Genomic DNA, 24,560 nt, shown 5'->3' with positions numbered 1-24,560 from the left:
TATTCCCTTGTCTTTATGTTTCTTCTGCCTGGGCTTTGTTGACTTTTTTAAGTTGGTGAGTTTCTCATTTTTATCAAATGGGAAACTTTTTAGCCATCATTTCTTCAGCTGTTTTCCCTGATCGACACCCGCACCCCTCCAGCGCCACCACTCACACACACCTTTTTTGGACTGCAGTTAACATGTATCTTAGGTTCCTGGCTGTTGTCCCACAAGTCACTAATACTCTGTCTAGTCATTTATTTTCAGTATTTTTTTCTCATGCTTCATTTTGAATAGTTTCTGTTGTTATGTCTTTAAGTTTACCGAACATTTTTCCTGCAGTGTCTAATCCTCTGTTAGTCCCATCCAGTATGTTTTTCTTTTGTTTGTTTGTTTGTTTTTTTACGGTACGCGGGCCTCTCACTGTTGTGGCCTCTCCTGTTGCGGACCACAGGCTCCAGACGCGCAGGCTCAGCGGCCATGGCTCATGGGCCTAGCCGCTCCGCGGCATGTGGGATCTTCCCGGACCGGGTCACGAACCCGTGTCCCCTGCATCAGCAGGCGGACTCTCAACCACTGCGCCACCAGGGAAGCCCCTGTTTTTCATTTTGAATATTTTATTTCTCATCTGTAGAAGTTCATTTTGGATCTTGGTTATCTTCTATATCTCTCCTCATCATTTTCATATTTTTTGTTACATTCTTTAGCTTATGGAGCATATTTAATAGCTTTTTAAAGATCTCAATAATTCTATCATCTCTGTCATTTCTGGGCCTATTTATAATGATTGGGTTTTTTCTCCTACTTATGGCTCATATTTTCCCTTTTTTTTTGCATTCTTGGGAACTTGATTGGATGCTGAATTTTACATTGTTGAATGCTAAATTTTGTTTTATTATTTTAAAGAGTATTAAACTTTGCTCTAGTATTGCAGTTATCTTGATTCTTTTGAGGCATGCTTTTAAGCTTTGTTAGGGTGGACTTTGATTAATCTTTAGTGGTAATTTAGCCCCCCTACTAAGGTATTACACTTCTGAGACCTCTACCCAACCTTCCCATGTATTTTGAAGTCTCTATACTGGTTGGTGGGAGTGCAAAGTAGTTTCAGCCCTTTGTGAGTTTTAGGAATTGTTTGCTGTGCCAGTTTGCAGTGGTTATTTCCAGTTTTGGACCCACACAAGATTCCTGTCATTCAGTTTTTGTATTCCGTATTCATTCTATTCAGTATATTGTATTCAGTATTCACTAATAGTATTCAGTCATTGATTCCAGAGAAATTTTCTATAGATCTTGCCTTTCTAGTTGTTTACTCTAGGAGGGTAATTTCCACAGCAATTATCTCTTTATGAACAGAACCAGAAGTCCTATATACAGGCAGTTTTAAAGGGCTACAATAAATAAAAACTAATGAAGTGGTTATATTCAATTAATTAAGTGAAATAAGTTATATGTGCTGCATTTGCGCTTATTGGATTGGAACTTGGGGTATTTTTAACCCTAAATATACCACTGGTCTTTATTTTATTATAGGTCTGGCTCCATGCACCGTATGAACTTCATCTTTCCTTATTTGAACACTTCATTGAATTGCTCACAGAGTCCAGGTATTAGTTGATACCTAAATTGTTAGCTGTTCAGTTATAGAAGAGATACTAGTACAGTGTATAAAATCTTCCTTCTCTTATAGTGAAGCTTCAAAGAATGCCAAGTTAATGAGGGAATTCCAGCTAATCCCAAAGCTACTACTGACTCTTCGAGATATGTCTTTATCCCAGCCTACAATTGCTGCTATTAGTAATGTGCTGAGCTTCTTACTGCAAGGTTTTCCCAACAGCAATGATCTGCTCAGGTAGTGAAAACTTCTGTATTTGTTTGTTTGTTAACTAAAAGTACCAACGAGGTTAAGATGATTGAGATGAACATAATTGGTTCCTATGCCTAGGTAACACGTGTAAAAGTAATACTATTCAAGATATTTGTAAGGCGTGGAAAACATGAATGTATCTTGCAAAGCCAGTTGTTGTCACTAGCGAATAATAGAATTCTGGTGAGAAAAGTTGTTAAAATTAGCCCAGTGAGGCTGATTGTCCTGGACATAAAAACGTTCAGTGTAGGAATTCTTGGTCCACAGCCCTCTTCCCCAAGCCTTGCTACTTCTCAAATGCACGTGCAGAAGCACATATACACATGCACGTACACCCAAAGTGGACATGCCATGTCTTTTGTATTTGTTCTCTATCACCCAAACTGATGGTGGTATTTTATTGTTGTATATTCAGACCTTTTATATGAGTATTATTTTGCTGCCAGTGTGAAATATGGCTTAAGACATATTTATGGAGTGTATGTAGAACTGTTCTAATAGGCACATGATAATTCTCATCTTGACTGAAAATGGAAGGAAAAAAACTACCTAAGATATTTTCCAAGTAGATAACTGCTTAAATTAGACTTAATCACTGCTTGTCATGTAATTGCTCAGGTATTACAGGTGAAATCACACATTATTGCTAGAGTATTCCCAGTAAACTAATCTCTAATTGATGTAGCACATAAATCACTCATTTTATATACAGTTATCTTGAAAGCATTTTTTTTTAACTTGGTGACAGATTTAAAACTGGAGTTTAAAAATTATTTTGGAGCTTGTCATTATTATTAACAATATTTATTTAGGTCTTATCCTGGTGTTATGATGATCACTTTGCTGAAATTATCACTGAAACCTATCAAGGCTTTTATTTTTCTCTGCATTACAAATTAAGAAATTAAAGCCCAGAGAGGTTAAGCTACTTGCCCCAAGTAACACGATTAAAAACTGATAGAGCTAGGATTTTGATCTTACCTGTGTTTCCAAAACCCAAGTACTTGACTACTAGGCTACAGTAGATCCATATAGATAATGTTAGGACATTTTAATTTGGATCATACCATTTGGTTTTTTAAATTTAGATTAGTGCATTAAAGGACTCATATTTCTGATGAAGTGTATTTTTCCCTATACGTATTTTAAAACATTATAACATATAATGTTAATTGCAACAGTTCGAGGGGAAGCAAATGAAATACAATCATGTGAGGTCTGTAAAAGATTAGTTAAAATAAGAAGTACTATTTTGGTTTCCATTTCTTTGCTTTTTGTTTCTTAGTATTGTTTGTTTCGGAGAGAGAAAAAATAAAATCTATAACCTCTTCTTTCTTGTATTTAAAGGTTTGGCCAGTTTATTTCTTCTACTTTACCAACCTTCGCAGTTTGTGAGAAATTTGTAGTTATGGAAATAAACCATGAAGAGAAGCCTGACACTGGTGAGTCAGTTCTGGAGCTTGGAACCTAATTACTATACCCTGTTTTCTTCTGACACAAGTTAGACCTGAATTATATGTGACACTGTTATATTACTTTTCTCCTTACATTACTTTTTTTGGTCTTTCACAGATGTATTTGTCTTAGACCAAGGCTCTACAATATGCAGAAGTACAGAATTACCTACAAATTGAATAGGGTGTGAATTTACTTTAAAAATAAAATCTTTCTTATTTTTACAGGATTTATAGCAATGTTCCTTTAAATAATAAACTCTTCCAGTTAATTTTTGAACATTTTTTTTTAATTTATGTAAAACTCTTCAGAAACATCGATTTTTGCTAAAGTGAATTGTATCTATATTGCGGTTATTTTTATTTCCCTGTTAAATATTTAATAGTCATTGAGGGAAAGAACATTTTACTAGACTCACTTTATGTAAGTGTAGAATAAAATTTTCTTAAGTTGTAGTTCCTGGGCCCATGACAACCACTTTTTTTTTTGAAAAAAAAACTTTCCTCCCTTGAAGCATATTTTTCTCTTGTTAGAATGTATTTTTCCAGTTGTGTATTCTAGAGCAGGAGATTTGCTTGGAAAACATCAAAAGGACCTTTAGATTAACCTGTAATTAAATTCACAATATTTTATATTTGTTCAGCATTATTTACATTATTATCCTGTTACATTATTCCCAAATTATGTCACATAAATGATTTCCTTTAAAACTCTTATGACCCTATCCATCTGGGAGTTCTCTTCCACGTTGGCTATATCAATCAGTGCACAGCCTCTCTGGTGCTTCATGAATAAGACGAGAAAGTGGTGTAATTATGTTTTTCAAAGGTGAAACAGAGATTTGAGAGGCTGACTTCTACTAATCATAGAGCAGAATATAAGGCCAGTAACCACTTCTTCCTACCATTTGGAAGAATGTTGATATTTCTTTGGTGAAGCAAATTAGCAGTGGGTGAGAAGCATATAGATCAAATCAATGGATAACACTTATTTAGTGCTTAATATTTGCCAGGCACTGTTAAGTGCTCTATATAATCTTATAATAGTCCTATGAAATTGGTCCTGTTGTTATCACAGTTTTACAAAAAGTGAGGACACTGAGGCCCAGAAGGTTTAAGAGAAACTTACCTGAGATCATACTACTGCATTTGAACTCAGGTAGTCCAACATTCTAAGCCATCCTGAATACTAACATTCTAAACCACTGCACTATTCTACCTTATACAAAGATTATTTCTAAGTTCTGAATTAGTATAAGCCAAGTAAATAGGAATTAAAAAGGGAAGTCCTGGGACTTTCCTAGCAGTCCAGTGGTTAACACTCCACACTTCCACTGCAGGGGGATCGGGTTCGATCCCTGGTCAGGGAACTAAGATCCTACATGCTGTGCCATGCGGCCAAAAAAAAAAAGGAAAGTCCTTTTAAAATCTTTGGAACTGTATAACATGTTTATTTCAAGTATAAAAAAAAAGATATGGGAAAAATATTTCTCTAGTCTCCATATTTCTTGCTGGCCATTGAATTCAATAACTACAACTAGTGCTGTAAACTTTTTTTGACAAGAGCACAGTAGCAGGGATGTATAAATTAGGAAAATTTTCTCTTGATCTGCCAAGTTGATTAGACTAGTCTCCTCATCAATTTATTGCCATTTGAAAGAATAGAGAAAGTCAGGAGCATATTGCTGGTCTTGTTAGTATATGACCTTGATTGTTTAATTGTGTGGACTGGACCGTCTTAAGTATAACAGGATGTTCCAAAAAATTAAAACCATAATTTTTTCTTTCATGTAGCTTACATAGTATTCAGGATACACCTGCCAAAAAAATGGCTTGAATAATGGTGAACGGTGATATAATAATTAATGCAAAATAAAATAAATTGCATGAAAGCACAGTGCAATGTGGAGTAAAGCATCAGTTCGAATGGAAAGAAGTTAACCTGGAAATTTCTTTCAGAGTTAATTGTTTTAAACTGTATTTGAAAATTAGCGGGACATAACTGACAGTGAAAAAAATAGGCATAAAAACTAAGGAGAATTCTTAATTTCTATGTGGATTGTCATTTTATTGAAAGGAAGTAATTCATTTGTCAATTTAGGTTGTCCATTCCATTTGTCACAAGGCAATTTGTAAATTACCAGTCCTATGCCTGTTAGCCTGGGAGGGAATCTTGAGTTCCCCTTGGTAAGCTTAAAGCACCCTTCTCAATGATTAAGGCACTAAGTTAGCATTTTAAAAGATACTATTTAAAAGTAAAAATAGTCCCTTGCCCAAACAAGTAAAAGCATATAACCATGGTCATTAAACTTTAGCCTGAGCTTCAATTATAGAATAAAGGAAAGAAAGCATGTGGATTGTGACTTACTAACCCCGAGCTCTTAGTGGCAGAGCTGGGCCTGCAACACTAGGCCATTGATCCCAGTCCCTTGTGCTTCCAGTACTATCCATTGAGAACCGTAAGCTTTATGTCTTCCTTCCTTTCTTCCCCAAGTTCTCCTGTGCATTTGTGTGCCTTTCCCTCTTGTCTGTGCTATTTAATTCTCACTTTACTTTATGTATTATAATTATTGAATAATTTATGCTTCCTCTTTTCATTTTTAAATCTGGAAATTTTAACCATTTAAGTCCTTCAAAAAGACTAGAAATTAAGGGTTTGCATTGTTATTTTTGTTCGTGTGATCCTCGTTTGATTACTTTACCCCTGTTGGTAGGAGAAGGGAATATTAATATAAAAAAGGGTTCACAGTCTTTATTATCACTTGTTTAGATAATTTCATAAGTAAATGAACAGTTTTCAGGATTCTAAAGAGAAATGTTGGACCCTTTTTCTTGTTCACTTGAGTGGAAAGTACTCCTAGAGAAAATGTTTTCTGAAAGGTGTGTTTCAGTGAGATTTCCTAGAACAGTGTTGGATATTTTATCCTAGTTTATCAGCTAGGGCAATTTAATGTATTTATTTTCATTGTAGGAACTGAAGAAGAGTTTGGAGGTCTTGTATCTGCCAATCTTATACTTTTGAGGAACAGACTTCTAGATATCTTACTAAAACTGGTTTACACATCTAAAGAAAAGACAAGCATTAATTTGCAGTAAGTAAAATCTTTTGAGCATTGATGGTAATAGTTGCTACTACTAGTTAATTCATGGTAGACAAAAGAAAGATTTGCCACTGACTATTAATAGATTTTTTTTAAACCCTGAAATTTATTGTATCTCAAGAATGAAACTAGTCTTATTTTTCTTAATTTGAAATCATAATCCTTTAAATTAATGTTTGTTTTGTTTAATCCATCTATCTTTGAATAGAGCTTGCGAAGAGCTGGTCAGGACGCTGGGTTTTGACTGGATTATGATGTTTATGGAAGAACACTTGCATTCCACCACAGTTACGGCAGCCATGAGGATTCTTGTCGTCCTACTGAGTAATCAGTCTATTCTCATCAAGTTCAAGGAAGGACTCAGTGGTGGAGGGTGGCTGGAACAGACAGATTCCGTCTTAACCAATAAGATCGGGACTGTATTAGGTATGGGACTTTTACAGTCGGCTGCTTTGAAATAAGCGGTTTTGTGTTTTGTTTTTAAATCTTATATAAGCTTATACTCTTCAGTTTGTCTAACAACCATTGAGTCATGAATTTTGATTAATGATAGAGTAAAAAGAATAAAAAGTTTCAAATTTGGCTTTTTTAATTGCAAATCAAACTGAAGTCAGAGACAGGATATTAAGATGTGAAAACTCAAGTAAATTTCTTATGATTTCTTTTTGTTGTATAGTCCTCTTTCTGATCTATAAATAATTTGCAAATTATCAGAACTGAACTAATAATAATATTTTGAGCATCTATCCTGTACCAGTTACAAACACTTTTCAGTTTCACAATAACTTATTTCATTTTTACAGTAACACTATGATATATAAATACCCATTTTACAGATGAGAAAGTCAAGGCATAGGGGTGAAGTCACTTGTCAGGTAAGAAGTGTCAAAATCTGAATCCAGGGCTTCCCTGGTGGCGCAGTGGTTGAGAGTCCGCCTGCCGATGCAGGGGACACGGGTTCGTTCCCCGGTCCGGGAAGATCCCACATGCTCCGGAGCGGCTGGGCCCATGAGCCATGGCCGCTGAGCCTGCGCGTCCGGAGCCTGTGCTCCGCAACAGGAGAGGCCACAACAGTGAGAGGCCCGTGTACCTCAAAAAAAAAAAAAAAAAAAAAATCTGAATCCAGGTCGCTCAATCCAAAACCCATGCTTTTAATAGTTATGTTATATTGCCACACAAATATTTAAGCTCATTGAAGTTTCAGCCAAAGCTCCTTATTCTCTGCTTACTGGTTCTATGCTGTTTTCAACACGGAACTGAGCATTTAAACAATATTAGAAAATTACAGTTTCCTGTGTTAGATTTATTTGAACTGGTATATATTTCTGTTCATATTAATGATCTTATTTTGGAAAATATATATTTAAGATAATGTTTTTATTGAAAATTATAGTCATTCAGTTCTTAAAGTATTTAAAAAATATATTTGTCTTTATAACATTACAGTTTAAAATCATATATAATTGTATTCTGCAATAAGCATTAAGAATAACTATTTACCCTGTCAGGTGGAAAAATTAAGTATCAGAATTTAATATGTAATTTATCTGATAAAAAAAAAATGTTCAAGTATCAATACCTAGGTGCAACCTGCACTACTTTGTCAAATGTTAAAGCAAATGGTAGGAAGATAGAGCTTACACCATAGGATTATTTTATTGTTATTTCACATGTGAAAAACGTCTCAAGGAACTTTGTGATGAAGAAAGAAATTCACTGTGAAATGATTTCTCAAGAAAATTGTCTGCTTTAAAATATGCGTTTTAGGGCTTCCCTGGTGGCACAGTGGTTGAGAGTCTGTCTGCCTGCCAATGCAGGGGACACGAGTTCGTGCCCCGGTCCGGGAAGATCCCACATGCCGCGGAGCGGCTGGACCTGTGAGCCATGGCCGCTGAGCCTGCGCATCCGGAGCCTGTGCTCTGCAACGGGAGAGGCCACAACAGTGAGAGGCCCGCGTACCGCAAAAAAAAAAAAAAAAAAAAATGCATTTTAAATTATTATCATTATAGAGACTTTATGATCTGAAAAATAGATTGCTGTTTTGCATTGACTCTGGGAGAAAGATATAGCCAACAAGTGTCATAAACAGTTTCGTAGCAAGAAATTTAGCTTTTTGACCTTAATAGTAGCTAGTAGCTACTAAGAGAATAAACAGTGAAAGGCACAATTCAGTGTGAGTTCAGAGAATGTAAGAGTTTTAAATGCTAATTGACAGCACTGCTTCTCACTGAAGGCCAAAATAATACCTAAGTTTCACCTAGGACTTTGCAGTTTGCAAAATTATTTAACATATGTCATCTCACTTGCCTTCAGGATTCCAGATACGGGTGTATGTACTTTATGGTATATAAGTTATATATTATAGGAAATAAACCTAATGAGTATACATTAAGAATTAATTTCTCTCTAATTAGGAAAATAATACTGTTAAATACATAAGCTTCCTGTGTCAGACAGTAATATGTCTGAGTATCTGTCTTCTGACAGTCAGTTCTGTCCTTTTTTCTGTCCTACATCACTTCAGTAATATCAGGAAAAGGTGCTTTTAACTTATCTGACCTACCTGACTTCATGTCTTAGAATTTATTTGTGCTTCATTGATACCTGCTTGTATATTGCATATGCTGCTTTGGTTCTAAAAGAGAAATCTAGGTATTTAAGTTTAATTTAAATTTGATTAAATTTAATATAACTTTCCCCGAATATCTGATACATACATACTTGTGTATATATACGGATGTATATCTATATCTACATATATATAGATATATCATCTCATTTGATTCTGTTTCTCTTTGATATGATGAACAACCTAAAGTTTTTGAATATTTTATTCATATTTCTTAGTTTTTTGTCAGATTTTTCTTTATAAAAATACCTTCCATGTAGCTGTAACTTGAATCTAAATGAATGCTTAATTGCTAATAACATATTAGATATTCTTTAATATCAATTATGGGGTGGAAATAGAGTGTGAAATTTTGGAAAGGAAAATTAATGCTAGTATTGGTTTTCATTTAGGACATATAATTTGATCAAAATTTCTTTTCCTACTTAATGTATAAAATACCACTTTATGTTTTTTGATTTCTTAAGGCTCAGACTTTTTTATATTCATGATTTCATTTAGAATTTACTACAAACAAAAATCACCCAGCATCCTAATGCAGCCAGTTTTTCAGAAATGTGACAATGTCATTGAGAAGGCCAACGGAGACAGTTTAGCTTTACAGGCTTCAAGTCCTGGTGCCACCACTCATTAACTTTATGACTTAGAACAAATCGCATATTTTCTACATTATAAAAAGGATAATAGCAGTTTCTTACATGCCCATTGTCTAAGAAATGAGATGATACATGAAAGAGGTTGGTAATTTGCTGTCCAATTTTTTGTTAATTAGAAGAGCATGCTTTAGAAGATTAATTCATATCACACTGAGCAATTGATTTGGATGAACTGTTTAAAAAGCCACCTAGATACAAATTTCTCTTTCATTATTTTAAGTAGTAACAAGTATGTGCTTACTTCATCATAGAAAAAAGAACTTGGAAAAAAATGTGAATATTCATTTGAAATAAAAATTGTTTCAGAGTAAAAGTCAATCTTTCATCTTGCTGTTTGCAGAAGTTTTCCATTGAATCTCTAGCCAACATTTCTTCTGTACTGAGCACTGTACTAGGTTTGGGGTGGCAAAAGAACTAGATGTTTGAGGGCTTCCCTGGTGGCGCACCGGTTGAGAGTCCGCCTGCCGATGCAGGGGACACAGGTTCGTGCCCCGGTCCAGGAAGATCCCACATGCCGCAGAGCAGCTGGGCCTGTGAGCCATGGCCTCTAAGCCTGCGCGTCCGGAGCCTGTGCTCAGCAATGGGAGAGGCCTGCGTACCGCAAAAAAAAAAAAAAACAACTAGATGTTTGAGTTGTTTCCCAAAGTTAGTTAGTTAGTTATATAAAGGAGGAAACAGGATTGATAGAAAGGCTGGTGCTGTAAGCCACATTAATAAGCAGTGATCATCTCCTGGTAGAGCTGTGGTTCTAGAACAGATTTTGGATGTTCAGATAACCACAGTGACAGTGGGTTCAGACTTGCTATCCCACTGCCAGACAGCTTTCCAGCAGAGTTACAGGTCATGTTGTGAGGAAAGATTATTTTGCATATTCATTTTGTCTTGTCTCTTGATTCATAGATCATTTAAGGTAATTAGTTTATCATGATTTTCAGGACAAATGAAATATATTAACTATATTTTTAAGTTACATTTTTTGGTAGCATCTTAAATTCTGGCTGTTTTGAATATTACTTTCTTCTTAGGGAAATGTTAGAGCTCTTTGGAGGTCATTCTTTTAATGAGTAGAATTTATACTACCTCTTGTATCTGACTGCCTCAGCTGTGTTTTGAGACATGTATCCTAATAGACAGGCTTGCCAAAGTCAAAGAGATAGTAAAGTAAAACTTTTGACTGAAAGATTAATTCAACAGTTGAATAGTTAATTACTTATATTAATGTGAATGTTCTGGATGGAAATGTCACATATGCTGAATTACTCCTTTCTTTGTTAATGTAGCATGGTAATCGATTATTAATTTTGTCCTTATCGTTGTTTCCTCTTCTCTTAGGATTCAACGTGGGCAGGAGTGCTGGTGGGAGATCGACTGTCAGGGAGATTAACCGGGATGCTTGTCATTTTCCTGGTTTTCCAGTTCTTCAGTCGTTCCTTCCTAAACACACTAATGTCCCTGCCCTCTATTTTCTCCTCATGGCATTGTTTCTGCAGCAGCCAGTTAGTGAGCTGCCTGAGAACCTGCAGGTCAGTGTGCCTGTCATCAGCAGCCGATGTAAGCAGGGTTGCCAGGTAGGAATTATCTAGTAGGGTGTAAGTGTAATTACATTTGTTAGAAAGTCACCGCAGGGTGATGGGTTAATCACACTAAAATCAACTGGTTCCATCCCTTTCTCACGTTTGGGATTTGATTTGGAACATAAAAATCGGAAAGTACCATAGACAATTTTCCCAAAAAGAAGTCCTTTGTACCTATTTGGTCTTTTTCTCTTTATGGTTACTCTATATGATTATATATGCGTGAAGACTTTGGATGATATTTTAATGGTGATCAAAAGAATTCTTTTGAGTAACATGATTTTATCTAGAAATATAATTTCTGTAGAATTAAAAATGGAGTAGTGTACATACCATAAATTGGGTGGGTATGAAAGGATTCTTAGTACAAGTCTGATTAGAAAAATGTTTTTAAATTCTCAATGATAGATAATGTCCACGTTAGGAAAACAGTAAGGCTTTACCTGATTTCTAATCTGAGACTGTCATGGATATTTCTATATAGTTCATGTTTGTGGCACTGCAAAGACATAGGAATTTAGTTTTAAACTCAGTTGTACTTCCATAATAATGCCAAAATGCTATTCAAATCAACTCTAGTCATTGACAAAACCTTTTAAATGAAAACGCTGAGTCTGTACCCATACATTAAGTCACAGTACAGATTCATGCTTAGGAGAGTTTGGTTGGTTATGTAATTTTCAAAATAAGCATGACACCATAGTCATAAAGTGTTATATAAAACTACTATGAATAAATCTCCTCAAACTGATTTTTATTTCATCAAATCTTCATCTGTATGTAACCTAAAAGTGAATTAGAACATTGCTGAGAGTGGGGGAAAGAGTAAGTTCAATGTGCTTTTTAAAAAGATCCTGCTTAAGACCATCAGTTCTTTAATTTCATCGCCTAGCTAATTAGCAAGTATTTTATTTTTGTTTGTTTTCCTTAGGGAAAAAAAAGAAAATGATGTTTTTAACATAGATCTAAGACGGGATGATACATAATATTCACTTTGCCTTGTAAATGTAAAAATGAGTTTTAAAATATAGGAGGGAGGAGTGCTAGGTCTCTATCTCTTTGTCATTGCTCACTTTGGAAAAAACTAATTAATTTCAAAGAAATTTTAGAATATTAGAACTTTTGAGGGTCTCTACTGAAAAAAATTGGCAACGGCTAATCTTTATTCACTTTCACCTCTGCAGTTTGATTTAGATTCCATTTGGACATTTATCTTTGGAGTGCCTGCCTCCAGTGGAACTGTGGTCTCTTCTATCCATAACGTATGCACAGAAGCTGCTTTTTTATTATTGGGGATGCTCCGCAGCATGCTGAATTCAGTAAGTTCCTGAGATACTGATACCTGTCGGTAGTTCTTCCTGCCTGTGATATTTTTTAAAATAGAAGAATCCTTTGCTGGCATAACTCTTTATTTACTATGTGGTCTCTGGAACCTCAGCCTCTGTGTTTTGTTATCTTTAGTGTAAGGAAAGACCATGCAGTTGTTAAGATCCTGAGCTCGGGAGCTAGGTTCAGAATCCCTACTCTGGTACTTCAGACATACTAACCTCATGTGCGTCAGTTTCCTTATGTATAAAATGCTGGTAATAATAGAATTTATCTCTTAGGACTCTTGTGAGGATGTATGAGTTAGTATATACACAAAGCACTTACAAGAGTGCCTGGTGTAGAGTAAGCACTTCATAAGTGTTAACTGATGCTGTTAGCGCTATAAAATACATATTTCAATGTATAAGTGTATATAACGAATATATATTGTACTGAATGTCATTGCAATATGTTGTTTGAACTTTTAAAATCACTCTCATTTAGAGATTTAAAATGTTATCAGTGCAAGTTTTATTTTGTATTTGTTTTTATGTTTTCTATTCTAATTATTTCTAACTTAGATATGAAAAATTGAAAGAGTAAATGACAAAATGTATGTTCCTACCTTTCTTACAGGAATACCGTGAATAATGATTTAATTTGTTTACACGATTTAGGATCACATTGTAAGAGGAATTATTAACCAGACTCTTTGGATTACAAGTACCTGATAAATCTGATTTTAGTCAAAACTATTCTTATGCCATCTAAGAAAAGAACGTTACTATTAAATGTGTTAATTTAGAATGCTTTGGGATTCTTGTTTTGGTTTTTATTCATAAACAATTATAAAAATCTAAGCTGAAAAAGAAGCCACTCTCTGGGGAAGTATCAGAAGATAAGCATTGTTGAAATATATTCTTTTTTTGTTACTCTTTTATCATCATCATCACTGTTATTGTTGTAAGGCTTTTAAGGAAAAACAACTCCTATGTGTCTACTTTATTCAATATTCTACTACAACGCTACTTTACTTCTGACACTTCTGGTCACCAAGTATGTGGAAGGTTTCACCACACCAGCTGGGTGTTCAACAGTTCAATTCAGTTCTGACACTATCTACTGGGAGGTAGCATCGGGTACCACAGGTTAAGGGCTCAGTCTCACAAGATACCCCTCCCCCCCACCAACCCTGCCCCACTTCAAATGCCAGTCACAAGTCCAGGTTGTTACCTGTGTTTCTGACTCACCAGTTATAAATTTCAGGTTCCCGTGACTGAGGAAAACATTTTACCTCCTAGATTACCAGTTTATTATAAAAGGACGTATCTCAGGAACAACCAGCTGGAAGAGGTGCATAGGGCAAGGTGGGAAGGGACACGGAGCCTCCATGCCCTCTCCATCCTGCTACTCTCCCAGCACCTCCACGTGTTCATCAGTCCAGAAGCTTTCTGAACCCCATGTTTTTTTATTTTTATGGCACCTTGATTACACAGGCATGATTAATTAATCATTGGTCACTGGTGACTGAGCCTGGTCTCCAGCCCCTCTTCGTCCCTGGGGGCTGTGGGGAACAGGTTCAGTTAACTTCCAGCCTTCTAGTGCCATGGTTGGTTCCCCTGGCAAGACAGCCCATCAACATAAACTCAAGTGTGGTGGAAAGCAGCTTGTTATGATTAACAAAAAGACACATTTATGGCTCTTTTATCACTTAGGAAATGCCAAGGGTTTTAGGATCTCTGTGCCTGAAATGGAACAAAGACTAAATATATATTTCTTATTATGAATCACAATATCACAGTTGCATAATGGTTAAGAGCACTGTTCTCATTTTTTATATGACAGTAGGAGGCTCAGAAAGGTCAAGTAACTTCCTCATTTTTTTTTTTTTTTTTTTTTCGGTACGTGGGCCTCTCACTGTTGTGGCCTCTCCCGTTGCGGAGCACAGGCTCCGGACGCGCAGGCTCAGCGGCCATGGCTCACAGGCCCAGCTGCTCCGCGGCATGTGGGATCTTCCCGGACCGGGGCACGAACCCGTGTCCCCTGCATCGGCAGGCGGACTCTCAACCACTGCGCCACCAGGGAAGCCCAACTTCCCCATTTTTATCTTAATCCTAACTCTCTGGCGTGATGGAGGATGGGGCAACTTTGATGGGAATAGAGCCACTACTGGCTCCAACCATACTCATGTTGATAACGATGAATAATCAAAACCATTGACTCTAGTTACTGAGCTGTGAGTACTGAAATGAATAGAAAAATATCCTGTCAGTTTCTAGGGGTATCACCTTTGTTTTAGCTTATTTCTAGATTTGTTGGCCTGTGTGTTTGCTCCTGTGTGTGGTTTACAAGAGTTCTGGACCATCAGTTTATCCGGTTTTAGAAGAGTAGTGAGTAACTTTTAGTAGTGTCAGTTTTTCTAACATGTTGTTTCCTCTCTTGTCCCCATGACAGCCTTGGCAGTCAGAAGAAGAGGGATCTTGGCTCCGGGAATATCCTGTGACCCTGATGCAGTTCTTTAGATACTTGTATCACAATGTCCCAGACCTGGCCTCCATGTGGATGAGCCCCGACTTCCTGTGTGCATTAGCAGCCACGGTCTTCCCCTTCAACATTCGCCCTTACTCAGAGATGGTAGGAAAGGGGGAGGAAAATATCAAAACTGGAATTAGTCTGCTCCAATGGTTAGCAGATTTTTTTGGCCAATCTTTTAAGCTTCTCACCAAGTTACAGTTTCATAACTTTCTGCTTCATCTCTTACATCACTATCTGGTATCTGGCTCCCCACACGCTCCTTCTGCTTTCCCTTGAAATAACAGTGAATTCTACTTCCTGTTTTCATTTACCATATTCTTGTAAGTCCCTCATTAGTGAATTCCATCTTCATGCAGTTGTTGATCCATTTCTTCTTATATTTAATGATAGCTGTATAGTTGTGAAATCAGGTTACAGAACTCTAGTCAGACCAAATTTATTTCCACTTCATTTATCTCAGGAATTAGGCATCTCCTGCATTTAGTCTTTGCAAATTAATTACAGGATTGATTGTCTTTATAAGAAATGACATGTATGTTTGTCCCTTCTGTTCAACTTTTTCTATTTTGTTCAACGGTTATTTTTCATATTTTGCACTAAAGAGAAAGTTATTAGACTGTAATCATACGTAGTATAAATACTTCTTTTGTCCTTTAAAACGAACCCAAAAGACAGTTGTTCTTCCATAGAACTTCAGAATTTCATGATGTTTTGTCTTACTTCTACCACTTACTCAAGAGGCTGGAATAAGGTATCTTCTTCATACTAATTTTTCTTCATGTATAATGGTGAAATACTCGTTCTAAAATTATGGCGATTTTTAGGAAAAAAGCAAGTATAGCACATAACCTTAACACCATGGCTTGTTTATAATTTTAGAATCCACATTTTTGGTAAAAAAAGATTTTAGTAATATTTCGATGTATTTTCCTTGTCGGCATCTTGTAATCTGTCTTCTAATCCTTCTTTCTTTTTCTGTTGGCTCAAACTTGGTACTAGTTTTGTATTGCTTACTTATTTGGGTTTTTTTTTTTTTTTTAACCTACAAAAATGGGTCAGCCCTTGGGTGCAATCATTATGCCAGATCTTTATCTGAAAGTCTATAACACTTGACTTCTCAGTAGGTATGTTTTAAATAAGCAAATATAGTCATTCTCATTTTATTATTTCATTTATTTCAAGTTCAGTTATCCACAATAGAGATAAAATTCAACATAAAGCAGTTATATGGTTAGTGGCCAGTGAGTAGTTTAATATTAGAAAGAGCATGTGTTGAGTAATCGTGACATATGGTGCCCGATTACCACCCTGAAAAGAGAAAACAAGTAAAGCAAAGTGAACGATGTAATGCACTGAATAGCTTAATAGGAGGGAAACACTGAACAAAAATACTGTTGCTGCTACAATTTGGTGGAAGTAAAAATATCAAATGAAATCGAATGTGACTAGGATATATTTCCACTTGATTTTACTAGGTGACTGATCTTGATGATGAAGTTGGATCTCCAGCAGAAGAGTTTAAAGCCTTTGCAGCAGACACAGGGATGAACAGAAGCCAATCAGAGTACTGCAACGTGGGTGTCAAGACATACCTGACCAATCACCCTGCTAAAAAGTTCGTTTTTGACTTCATGCGGGTCTTAATAATAGACAACCTCTGTCTTACCCCTGCCAGCAAGCAGACTCCACTAATTGATCTGTTGTTGGAGGTAAAGACAAAGAAATGCATTTACATCTCTTTCAATTTGTTTTTATAATGAGAGCGTTAATAACCAAGCAAGTTTTATGCCAATACCTTTCAGATTTCTAATTCTTTTGGGTTGTAAAGGCAGAACATATCATGAGCTATGGGAATTTTTTATCACAAATGTGCTAATATACACCCTATCAATTTGTTTCTCTTCTTTCTATTCCTCTTGGTATGTCCTTAATTTAGTCCTTTATCACCCTTACCCTGGATAGACCAGGAATTGACAAACGTTTTCTGTAAAGGGCCAAATAGTAAATATTTTCAGCTTTGTGGGCTGTACAGTCTCTCACAACTACTTCACTCTGCCATTAATGAGAAAGCAGCCACAGACAATACATAAATGAGTGAGCGTGGCCGTGTTCCAGTACAACTTTATGTACAGTAACAACTATAGGCTGAATTTGGCCCATGGACCTTAGTGTTACAGCTCCTTCCCTAGTCATTTACAGCAGCATTGTCTCCTTAGCTTATAACTTCCTACTTCAGTCCCTCTTATTTATCACTTCCAGTATTATTGCTTTTAGTGTCCTGTGGGGCTTAAGGTGTGGTGCATTGCACATAATAGGTGCTCAATATGCACTTACTGAATTTTCCCCAAGGCAGCAAACTTGTAGGTTGTTTGGTATCTGAGCTCAGGCTCCTATAACAAAATACCATAGACTGGGTGGCTTCAGTAGCAGACAGTCATTTCTCACAGTTCTGGAGACTGAGAAGTCTGACGTCAGGATGCCAGCTTGGTCAGGTTGTGGTGAGGGCCCTCTTCCTGGCTTGCAGATGGCTGCCTTGCTCTCACATGGCAGAGAAAGACCTCATGTGGTTATTCCTCTTCTTATAAGGGCATGAATCCCCTCATGTGGACTCCCCATGACCTCATCTAAACCGAATTACCTCCAGAAAGCTCCACCTCTCTAATATCATCACATTGAGGGTTAGGGCTTAATTTATGAATTTTGCGGGGGGACACAAACATTTAGTCCATTGCACTTGCTAATTCTCCTGATAAGTGATAAGAACTAGCTGATGCATCAGAAAACAAACCCTAAAGTGGTCACACTGCTGGCTCTAGAAATTGACCATCCCTGAAAACCAAATGTTCACCTAGAAAAATCTCAAGAAAAAATAGAAGATCATTGAAGGGGATCTAATATATAATTAGTTGCCTATACATTCATTCTTTTGGCCAATTCATATAAATAGGGTCAAGCAGTACATGCCAGAGCTCTGAAAATAATGTTTTATGAAAGATTCAATCAGTGTAAAAGACTAACTGCTTCTCTCTGTGAGGAGCTTTCCACATGCCGCCCTCAGCAGTTTGACAACTGAACCTGCACTTTCTCTGCTCCCTCTAGTGGCGAAATCAGTTAACTTTTTATTTGAAACCTTAAAATCCCAGCAAATGTTTTATCTTATTCATGTGAAAATACCTGTTTGATCAATTAAAAGAAATCAGTGTAATTTAGGTACCAGTCACGCTAAGCACTCTAAAGCATTTTTTAATTTATTTATTATTTATTTATATATCTTTGGCCGCTTTGGGTCTTCGTTGCTGCGTGCGGGCTTTCTCTAGTTGTGGCGAGCGGGGGCTACTCTTCGTTGTGGTGAGCGGGCTTCTCATTGCAGTGGCTTCTCTTGCTGCAGAGCACGGGCTCTAGGCACGTGGGCTTCAGTAGTTGCAGCACTCGGGCTCAGTAGTTGTGGCTCACGGGCTCTAGATAGAGCGCAGGCTCAGTAGTTGTGGCGCACAGGCTTACCTGCTCTGCGGCATGTGGGATCTTCCTGGACCAGGGCTCAAACCCGTGTCCCCTGCATCGGCAGGCAGATTCTTAACCACTGCGCCACCAGGGAAGTCCTATGCAAAGCGTGTTAACCGGGACCACAGTGTTCAATATTGGCAGAAAAATAATTGATTTCATCAAGAATTCATCTGGTAGAATTTAAAAGCCTGCCTGGTGGAGCTTGTCCTCTTTGGAAACTTTAAGAAGAGAGATGGCTAGTGTTTTAGTGCATGGGGTAAGAATTTGAAGCATTCTGTGCAAAATAAAATGGTTTTCAGAAAATAACAGGATAAAGTTAAGAATAGGTGTGTGTAAGAAAGCATAACTGAGCCAAAAAATAAAATACACATATGTAGAGGAAATGGGGTAAGTGTATGTATTCAGTAATAACAGTCTTGTAGGAATCCTAATAGCTAATTAACTAGCAACGGGTAAATTGTATAATTGTCTTTTATTTTGGTTTTCTGTATTTTTCAGTAAGGAAAGTTTGATATGACATGTATTAACCTTGAGATAACATTCTCATTATTGTGGACACTAACTTGCCCTGAAGTGGAATTGTATCTGATTGCATTAGGGAGTCAGGGGTGGTAGTATTTTAGGAAGAACCAGGGAGTGTCAAGATTGAATTTCCCAAATAGATTATCAACTCTTTAAAGTTAGGGACCAACTTTCATGTGTCCTTTTGTCTCTCACAAAGTTAGCTCAGTGCCTTGGTGTGTTCTTTAAGTTTTTTTGAATTATTTAACTATAACTATATCCCTGGCAGTTCCCAAACAGGAAGATATGATACCATCTAATAAGAAAGAGATAAATTTGCTTTTAAAAATCAGTGCTTTGAGGAACTTCAAATCTAATACACAAACACAGAATACACATACAAAAAATATTTAGTGGAAATGCTGTTGCATTCCATGTCTTCCCATGGTGTAAAATAATAAATTACAAGCATATGATTCTGAATGTTACAATTATGAAGTCTATCTCTGAAGAAAGTCAACAGAAGAACTATCCTATATATTTACCATTTACCTACGTGAAGGAAGGTGTTTGAACCAACTGATTTTTGGGCTGATATGCTCAAGCCAGGCCATTTTCAGTCTTAATGATTGTTGGGATGTCATCGTAAGAGTGTCTACTTACTTGATTGTATCTATAAAAGAATGTGTGAAGTTATCTTTATTAGCAGTCTATAAAAATAAAAGCTTCCCATTCATGTAGACTGGCTTGAGTGTGAGTCAGGCCAAATACAAGGGAAGCAGTGTGGTGTCATAGAAGGACCTGGTTTGAATTCTGGCCCTGTGGTTTATTATGTAAACATTTTATTCTCACTGAGCTAAATTCATCCTCTAGAGAATGATGTTATATACTATCTCCCCTGCATGATTTTTGTGACAGTTAAATATATATAAATCACCCAGCAAAACTATTTTGAGAAATTAAACATGTGCTGCTTATAGCTGTGTAACCTTGGCCCAGCTTAGTTCTCTTCACCCCTTACAGTTTGCCCATCTTTAAGATAGCATAAAAATAGAACCTGTCTCTGAGGACTGTTGTGAGCATTAAGTAAGGTATAAGATTCATAACACAGTGCCTGGCACGTAAGACCTGCTCAAAAATCAAATGGCCTGTGGTGGCTTATACAATCACCAGCGTCCTCTGCTGTCACCACCAGGCATCTAATGAAAGGCCAAATGAATTTGCTGCATGTGGCCACGGAAGGAAAGTACCTGAGAACAGATCAAAAAGTACTTGTATATACCTGAAGGAAAGAAATATGATGAAACAAAGGAGGCTGATTTGGAGTGTGTGCCTGTCTGAGGAGTTCGCTGCTTTCTGCTCCCGCCATCTTCTAAAAGACCTCCCCATTCCCATCAGAGTGCAGCGCCCCCTGCAGAGCAATAAACAAACCAAAAGAAGTGGCAAAAGTGGGCAAAGAGAGTGCTATGAAATAACTGAGAGAAGAGAAGCCAGTCAGGCTTCTGCAGTCAGAAGGACAGAGCGCAAACCCCTCTTCCTTGAAGGCTTTTCCTGTTATGGAGCACTAAAGGCCTCCCCCGCAGAGCCAGAGGGCTCTCAGCCACGGGCAGCACACATGCCCACGACGACTCTGCATGGTGTTCCCAGGCCTCAAAAAGGACGCTTTGAGTCTTTGAAGACTCGTGTTGTTGACTGGCTTCACTGTCTTCTCTGGGAAGACAGATCTCACAGGCAGAGCAGAGCATAGGGCTCACCCTCTCTTCCTTCTGCCCTGAATTCATCCTGGTTGTCTGGTGGGCCAACCAGGTTTATCTAAAAAAATGGAGAGCTTGTGGCTGAATTGCTCTTGTTGTGCATTTGTTAACTTCAGTATGGAGATTTTTAGTAGGGCTGGAAGAGTATGGAATGGCAGGTGAAGTGCTGAACTTTGGCGTCAAAGAAACTGACGTTTGAAACCTAGTTGTGACTTGACCAAGTGACTTGACCTCTCAAAGCCTCAATTACCTTATCTCTAAAGTGGAGATGATAGTATCTACTTCAAAAGGATATTGTGCACAATGAGATAAGGTACATAAAACTAAGCACTGTGTAGTTACATAATTGTAGTCCAGTGAATTGTTTTAAAAAAAGAAAAAAACACCCAAGAAAACTATGCATGCACTCATAAAGTCTTAAGTCCGTTAAAAGTTAGGCTACTATGAGTATCAGCAAGAACATTTGAACTTGGCAGTTAGAGCCAATAACAGAGTTAATTCTGGGTCATGATCATTCATGAAACAGTTTCAGTGAAGGAATCAGAGGATTAAATACGCCTGTTGGTGACTGAGCCAGCCTTAAATCCTTATAGAATACAAAAGAATACTTTCTAATTAAGTAAAAATAACTATTGTTGACAGATCAAACTACTTCTCTATGTTCTATGTTCCCTGTTTTACATACTCCAAAACTTTGTCTAATTAAGATTTTGTAAACCCTACTCATTATTACTTATCCCATTAGCCACATTGAGTTGATTATAATCCTGAATGAGTATTGCCATCCTCAGGGGTATTTAAATCCTCCTGTGAGTGGAGAGCCTTACTCCTTCGTAAATTTTGATCACTCAAGCTGTTTGAAAATGGTCTCTTATCTGATTGCAGGGTAGTCCTCAGACCTATCAATCTGTCTTGTCACTTAACCACTTGAAGGTCCTCGCTTTCCTTCCGTTAACAGGGGTGGGGTCTTGATGTACTGTCAGCATGAGGAATAGGCAGGCCTTGGCCCCAACTCTTCTGCTGACCATTGTATTAGTCTGTTCTACACAGGAAAATGTATTAAGATTATAAACAGGGACTTCCTTGGTGTCTCAGTCATTAAGAATCCGTCTGCCAATGCAGGGGACACGGGTTCGAGCCCTGGTCCGGGAAGATCCCACATGCCGCGGAGCAGCTAAGCCTGTGCACCACAACTACTGAGCCTGCGCTCTAGAGCCTGCTAGCCACAACTACTGAGCCTGTGCTCTAGGGCCCACGAGCCACAACTACTGAGCCTGTGTGCCACAACTACTGAGCCTGCTCTCTAGAGCCCACAAGCCACAACTACTGAGCCTGTGTGCCATAACTACTGAGTCTGTGTGCCACAACTACTGAAGCGTGCACACCTAGAGCCCGTGCTCTGCAACAAGAGAAGCCACTGCAATTAGAAGCCCGCACACCATAACTAGAGAAAGCCCACGCGCAGCAATGAAGACCCAACGCAGTCAAAAATAAATGAATAAATAAATTTTCTAAAAAAAGATTATAAACAACATGTCATGACCTTCACTTTTTCCCAAATTATTCTAATGCCAAACCAAACTCCTAAGAACTAATATTCTTTTAACTGTTGCTAGGCCCATGTTTTTCATTTTAAAACAAAATATGTTTTATCAGAAAAACAGAAACGTTCATTACAACTTTGGTTGGTTTTTGAATCCTTAGAATAATATCTTTGATCTGAATATAGGATTCCAATTTTAACTGCTTTTTTAAAATCTTCACCAGCACCACTTTGAAAATCAGAATAGAAAGAAGTGGGTTTTTCCCCAGTGGAACAGATTTTAACTTTAAATGCATAAAGCAGAACAGTGTTCTATAGCCCACTTTTGCGGCATGGTCATAAACATAGTCCTGGACCTGTCTGTGCGAGAAGAAATAGATTCTTTAACTTCACTTGCAAAGCATCAGTACTCTGCTTGTAACTACAACATCCAGATCTCTTTTTAAGAAACAAATTTATGTCAGTTTATTGAATCGTTCAATATCCAGCTCCTATCCAAAGCCAGCTAACATGACTGGCATTTGAGAAGAATGACAAAAAGATCTTTCCTACCTTTCATCCCTGTGTTCCCAGTGCTTTACCACCTCTCAGGCTAGAGACTTGAAAGTTATGCACCTGGATCATACCACCCTAATTACCAAAAGAACTGCGATCAGAGAACTATAGTTTAACTTTGTGCCCTAAACTTTTATTCAAGATAATTTTAAAAATCATCTTTGTACTGTATAAAACCATTATCAAAGGTACAACCTACAGGGCTGTTCATTGTCCTCTTTATAAAAACCCACAGGGAACATTCTTCTCAGAACAATCTTAGGAAAACATCTTTGCTGACTATATAGTATGCTTCCTTTTTTATAGATAATTAAAGGCTTTGTAAGTCATATTATTATTTTTTCTCCTTCTTGACCCTAGGAAGCTCAAAGCAAAATTGTGTGCTTAATTGATTTTTTTGATATAAATACTTGCCTCCCCATTGACTTTACCTTCTTGGTTACTAGACTCCTGAGCTTTTGTGTTCGTTTAAATGGCTTTATGATTTATTTTATCTGTATCTCATTAGAAACTGCCAGATCTCTTTTGGAAGTGAGGTAGATGGATAATAGATATCAAATATTTATTAAATACTTAAAATGTTTAGAATACTGCTTTTGGAGGAAAGGATTCAAAAGAAGGTATTGTTTCACCTTTGCTTCTATTTGTTTTTTAATCTATGGTCAGAAAAATAAGAGAGTATAAGCATATATACCATCTCTTGTGACATATTCTACTACTTACCAGTAGTTTTTTTTAATATAACTATGGTTGATGAGCCTTACCTTTGTTTACTGGGTTCTGTTTCTAATTCTAAATTTTATTGATTAGGCTTCCCCTGAAAGATCGACAAGAACTCAGCAAAAAGAATTTCAGACTTATATTTTGGATAGTGTGATGGACCATTTGCTTGCAGCTGATGTTTTATTGGGTAATATCATGTTTTATTTTCACTCTGTTAAAAGTACCTATAATCACTTCCCTTCTCTATCTAAACCCCAAGTATACCACTTTTTTAACTTCATCTTTTTCCTTCTTTTCTGTGCATTTTCCCCTTATTGGTATTTTCCTATAATGAGGAAAAGGCCCATCTATCTCCTTCCTTTGAACCTGGGATAAAGGATCAACAACAGGGAGTACTTAAGCTGCTTGTCCACGTTCATATGCTCAGAGGTGGCAGGAAGAGGACAAGGAAAGAGAAAAAATGTTTTTAAAACCATATTATGTGAACAGTATATTTTTATGAATTATCTAATACTTTTAAAAATTACTGTGATATACTTACAAATAAGTTACAAATGTAGCACTCTGAATTACCACCCAGGCAACATGCCTGTATAAGAGCACTCAGAAATGCATTACCAGCACCCTCAGAAACTATACCTATTAGTGGAATTATTCAGTTATAGGTATCTATGTTATTCTTTAGAATGGCTTTCAGGATGTAAATTCAAAGCACATTAAAATGTTTTTCCTGTATGTCTCTAGTTACAATAAAACTACAAAACTTGATACATTTACAGTGGAGCTAACATTTATATGTAAAACAATGACAAAATTTAAAGAAGGAAAAGTAATGATTTAGCATATTTGCTACTTGAATTTCTGGTAATTATATAAA

General features: G+C 37.0%; 1 protein-coding gene across 7 annotated transcripts in view; it reads left to right on the top strand.

The window, feature by feature from the left end:
- Positions 1-24,560, top strand: part of WDFY3 (WD repeat and FYVE domain containing 3) — a 264,009-nt gene that overhangs the window by 169,423 nt on the left and 70,026 nt on the right. For 6 of the 7 annotated variants that reach the window (XM_067736490.1, XM_067736495.1, XM_067736492.1 and 3 more), the window contains 10 exons: positions 1,513-1,586; positions 1,670-1,831; positions 3,194-3,288; positions 6,272-6,392; positions 6,610-6,827; positions 11,019-11,254; positions 12,445-12,579; positions 15,023-15,202; positions 16,579-16,812; positions 23,771-23,870. In XM_067736490.1, the coding sequence (XP_067592591.1) occupies positions 1,513-1,586; positions 1,670-1,831; positions 3,194-3,288; positions 6,272-6,392; positions 6,610-6,827; positions 11,019-11,254; positions 12,445-12,579; positions 15,023-15,202; positions 16,579-16,812; positions 23,771-23,870 (1,555 nt within the window). The remainder of the gene's footprint in view (positions 1-1,512; positions 1,587-1,669; positions 1,832-3,193; positions 3,289-6,271; positions 6,393-6,609; positions 6,828-11,018; positions 11,255-12,444; positions 12,580-15,022; positions 15,203-16,578; positions 16,813-23,770; positions 23,871-24,560) is intronic. The other variant, XM_067736491.1, reaches the window with a different exon arrangement.

Source organism: Pseudorca crassidens, chromosome 4, assembly GCF_039906515.1.
Source record: "Pseudorca crassidens isolate mPseCra1 chromosome 4, mPseCra1.hap1, whole genome shotgun sequence".
In the NCBI taxonomy this organism is placed as follows: domain Eukaryota; kingdom Metazoa; phylum Chordata; class Mammalia; order Artiodactyla; family Delphinidae; genus Pseudorca; species Pseudorca crassidens.
This window is presented reverse-complemented; position numbering and strand designations above follow the sequence as displayed.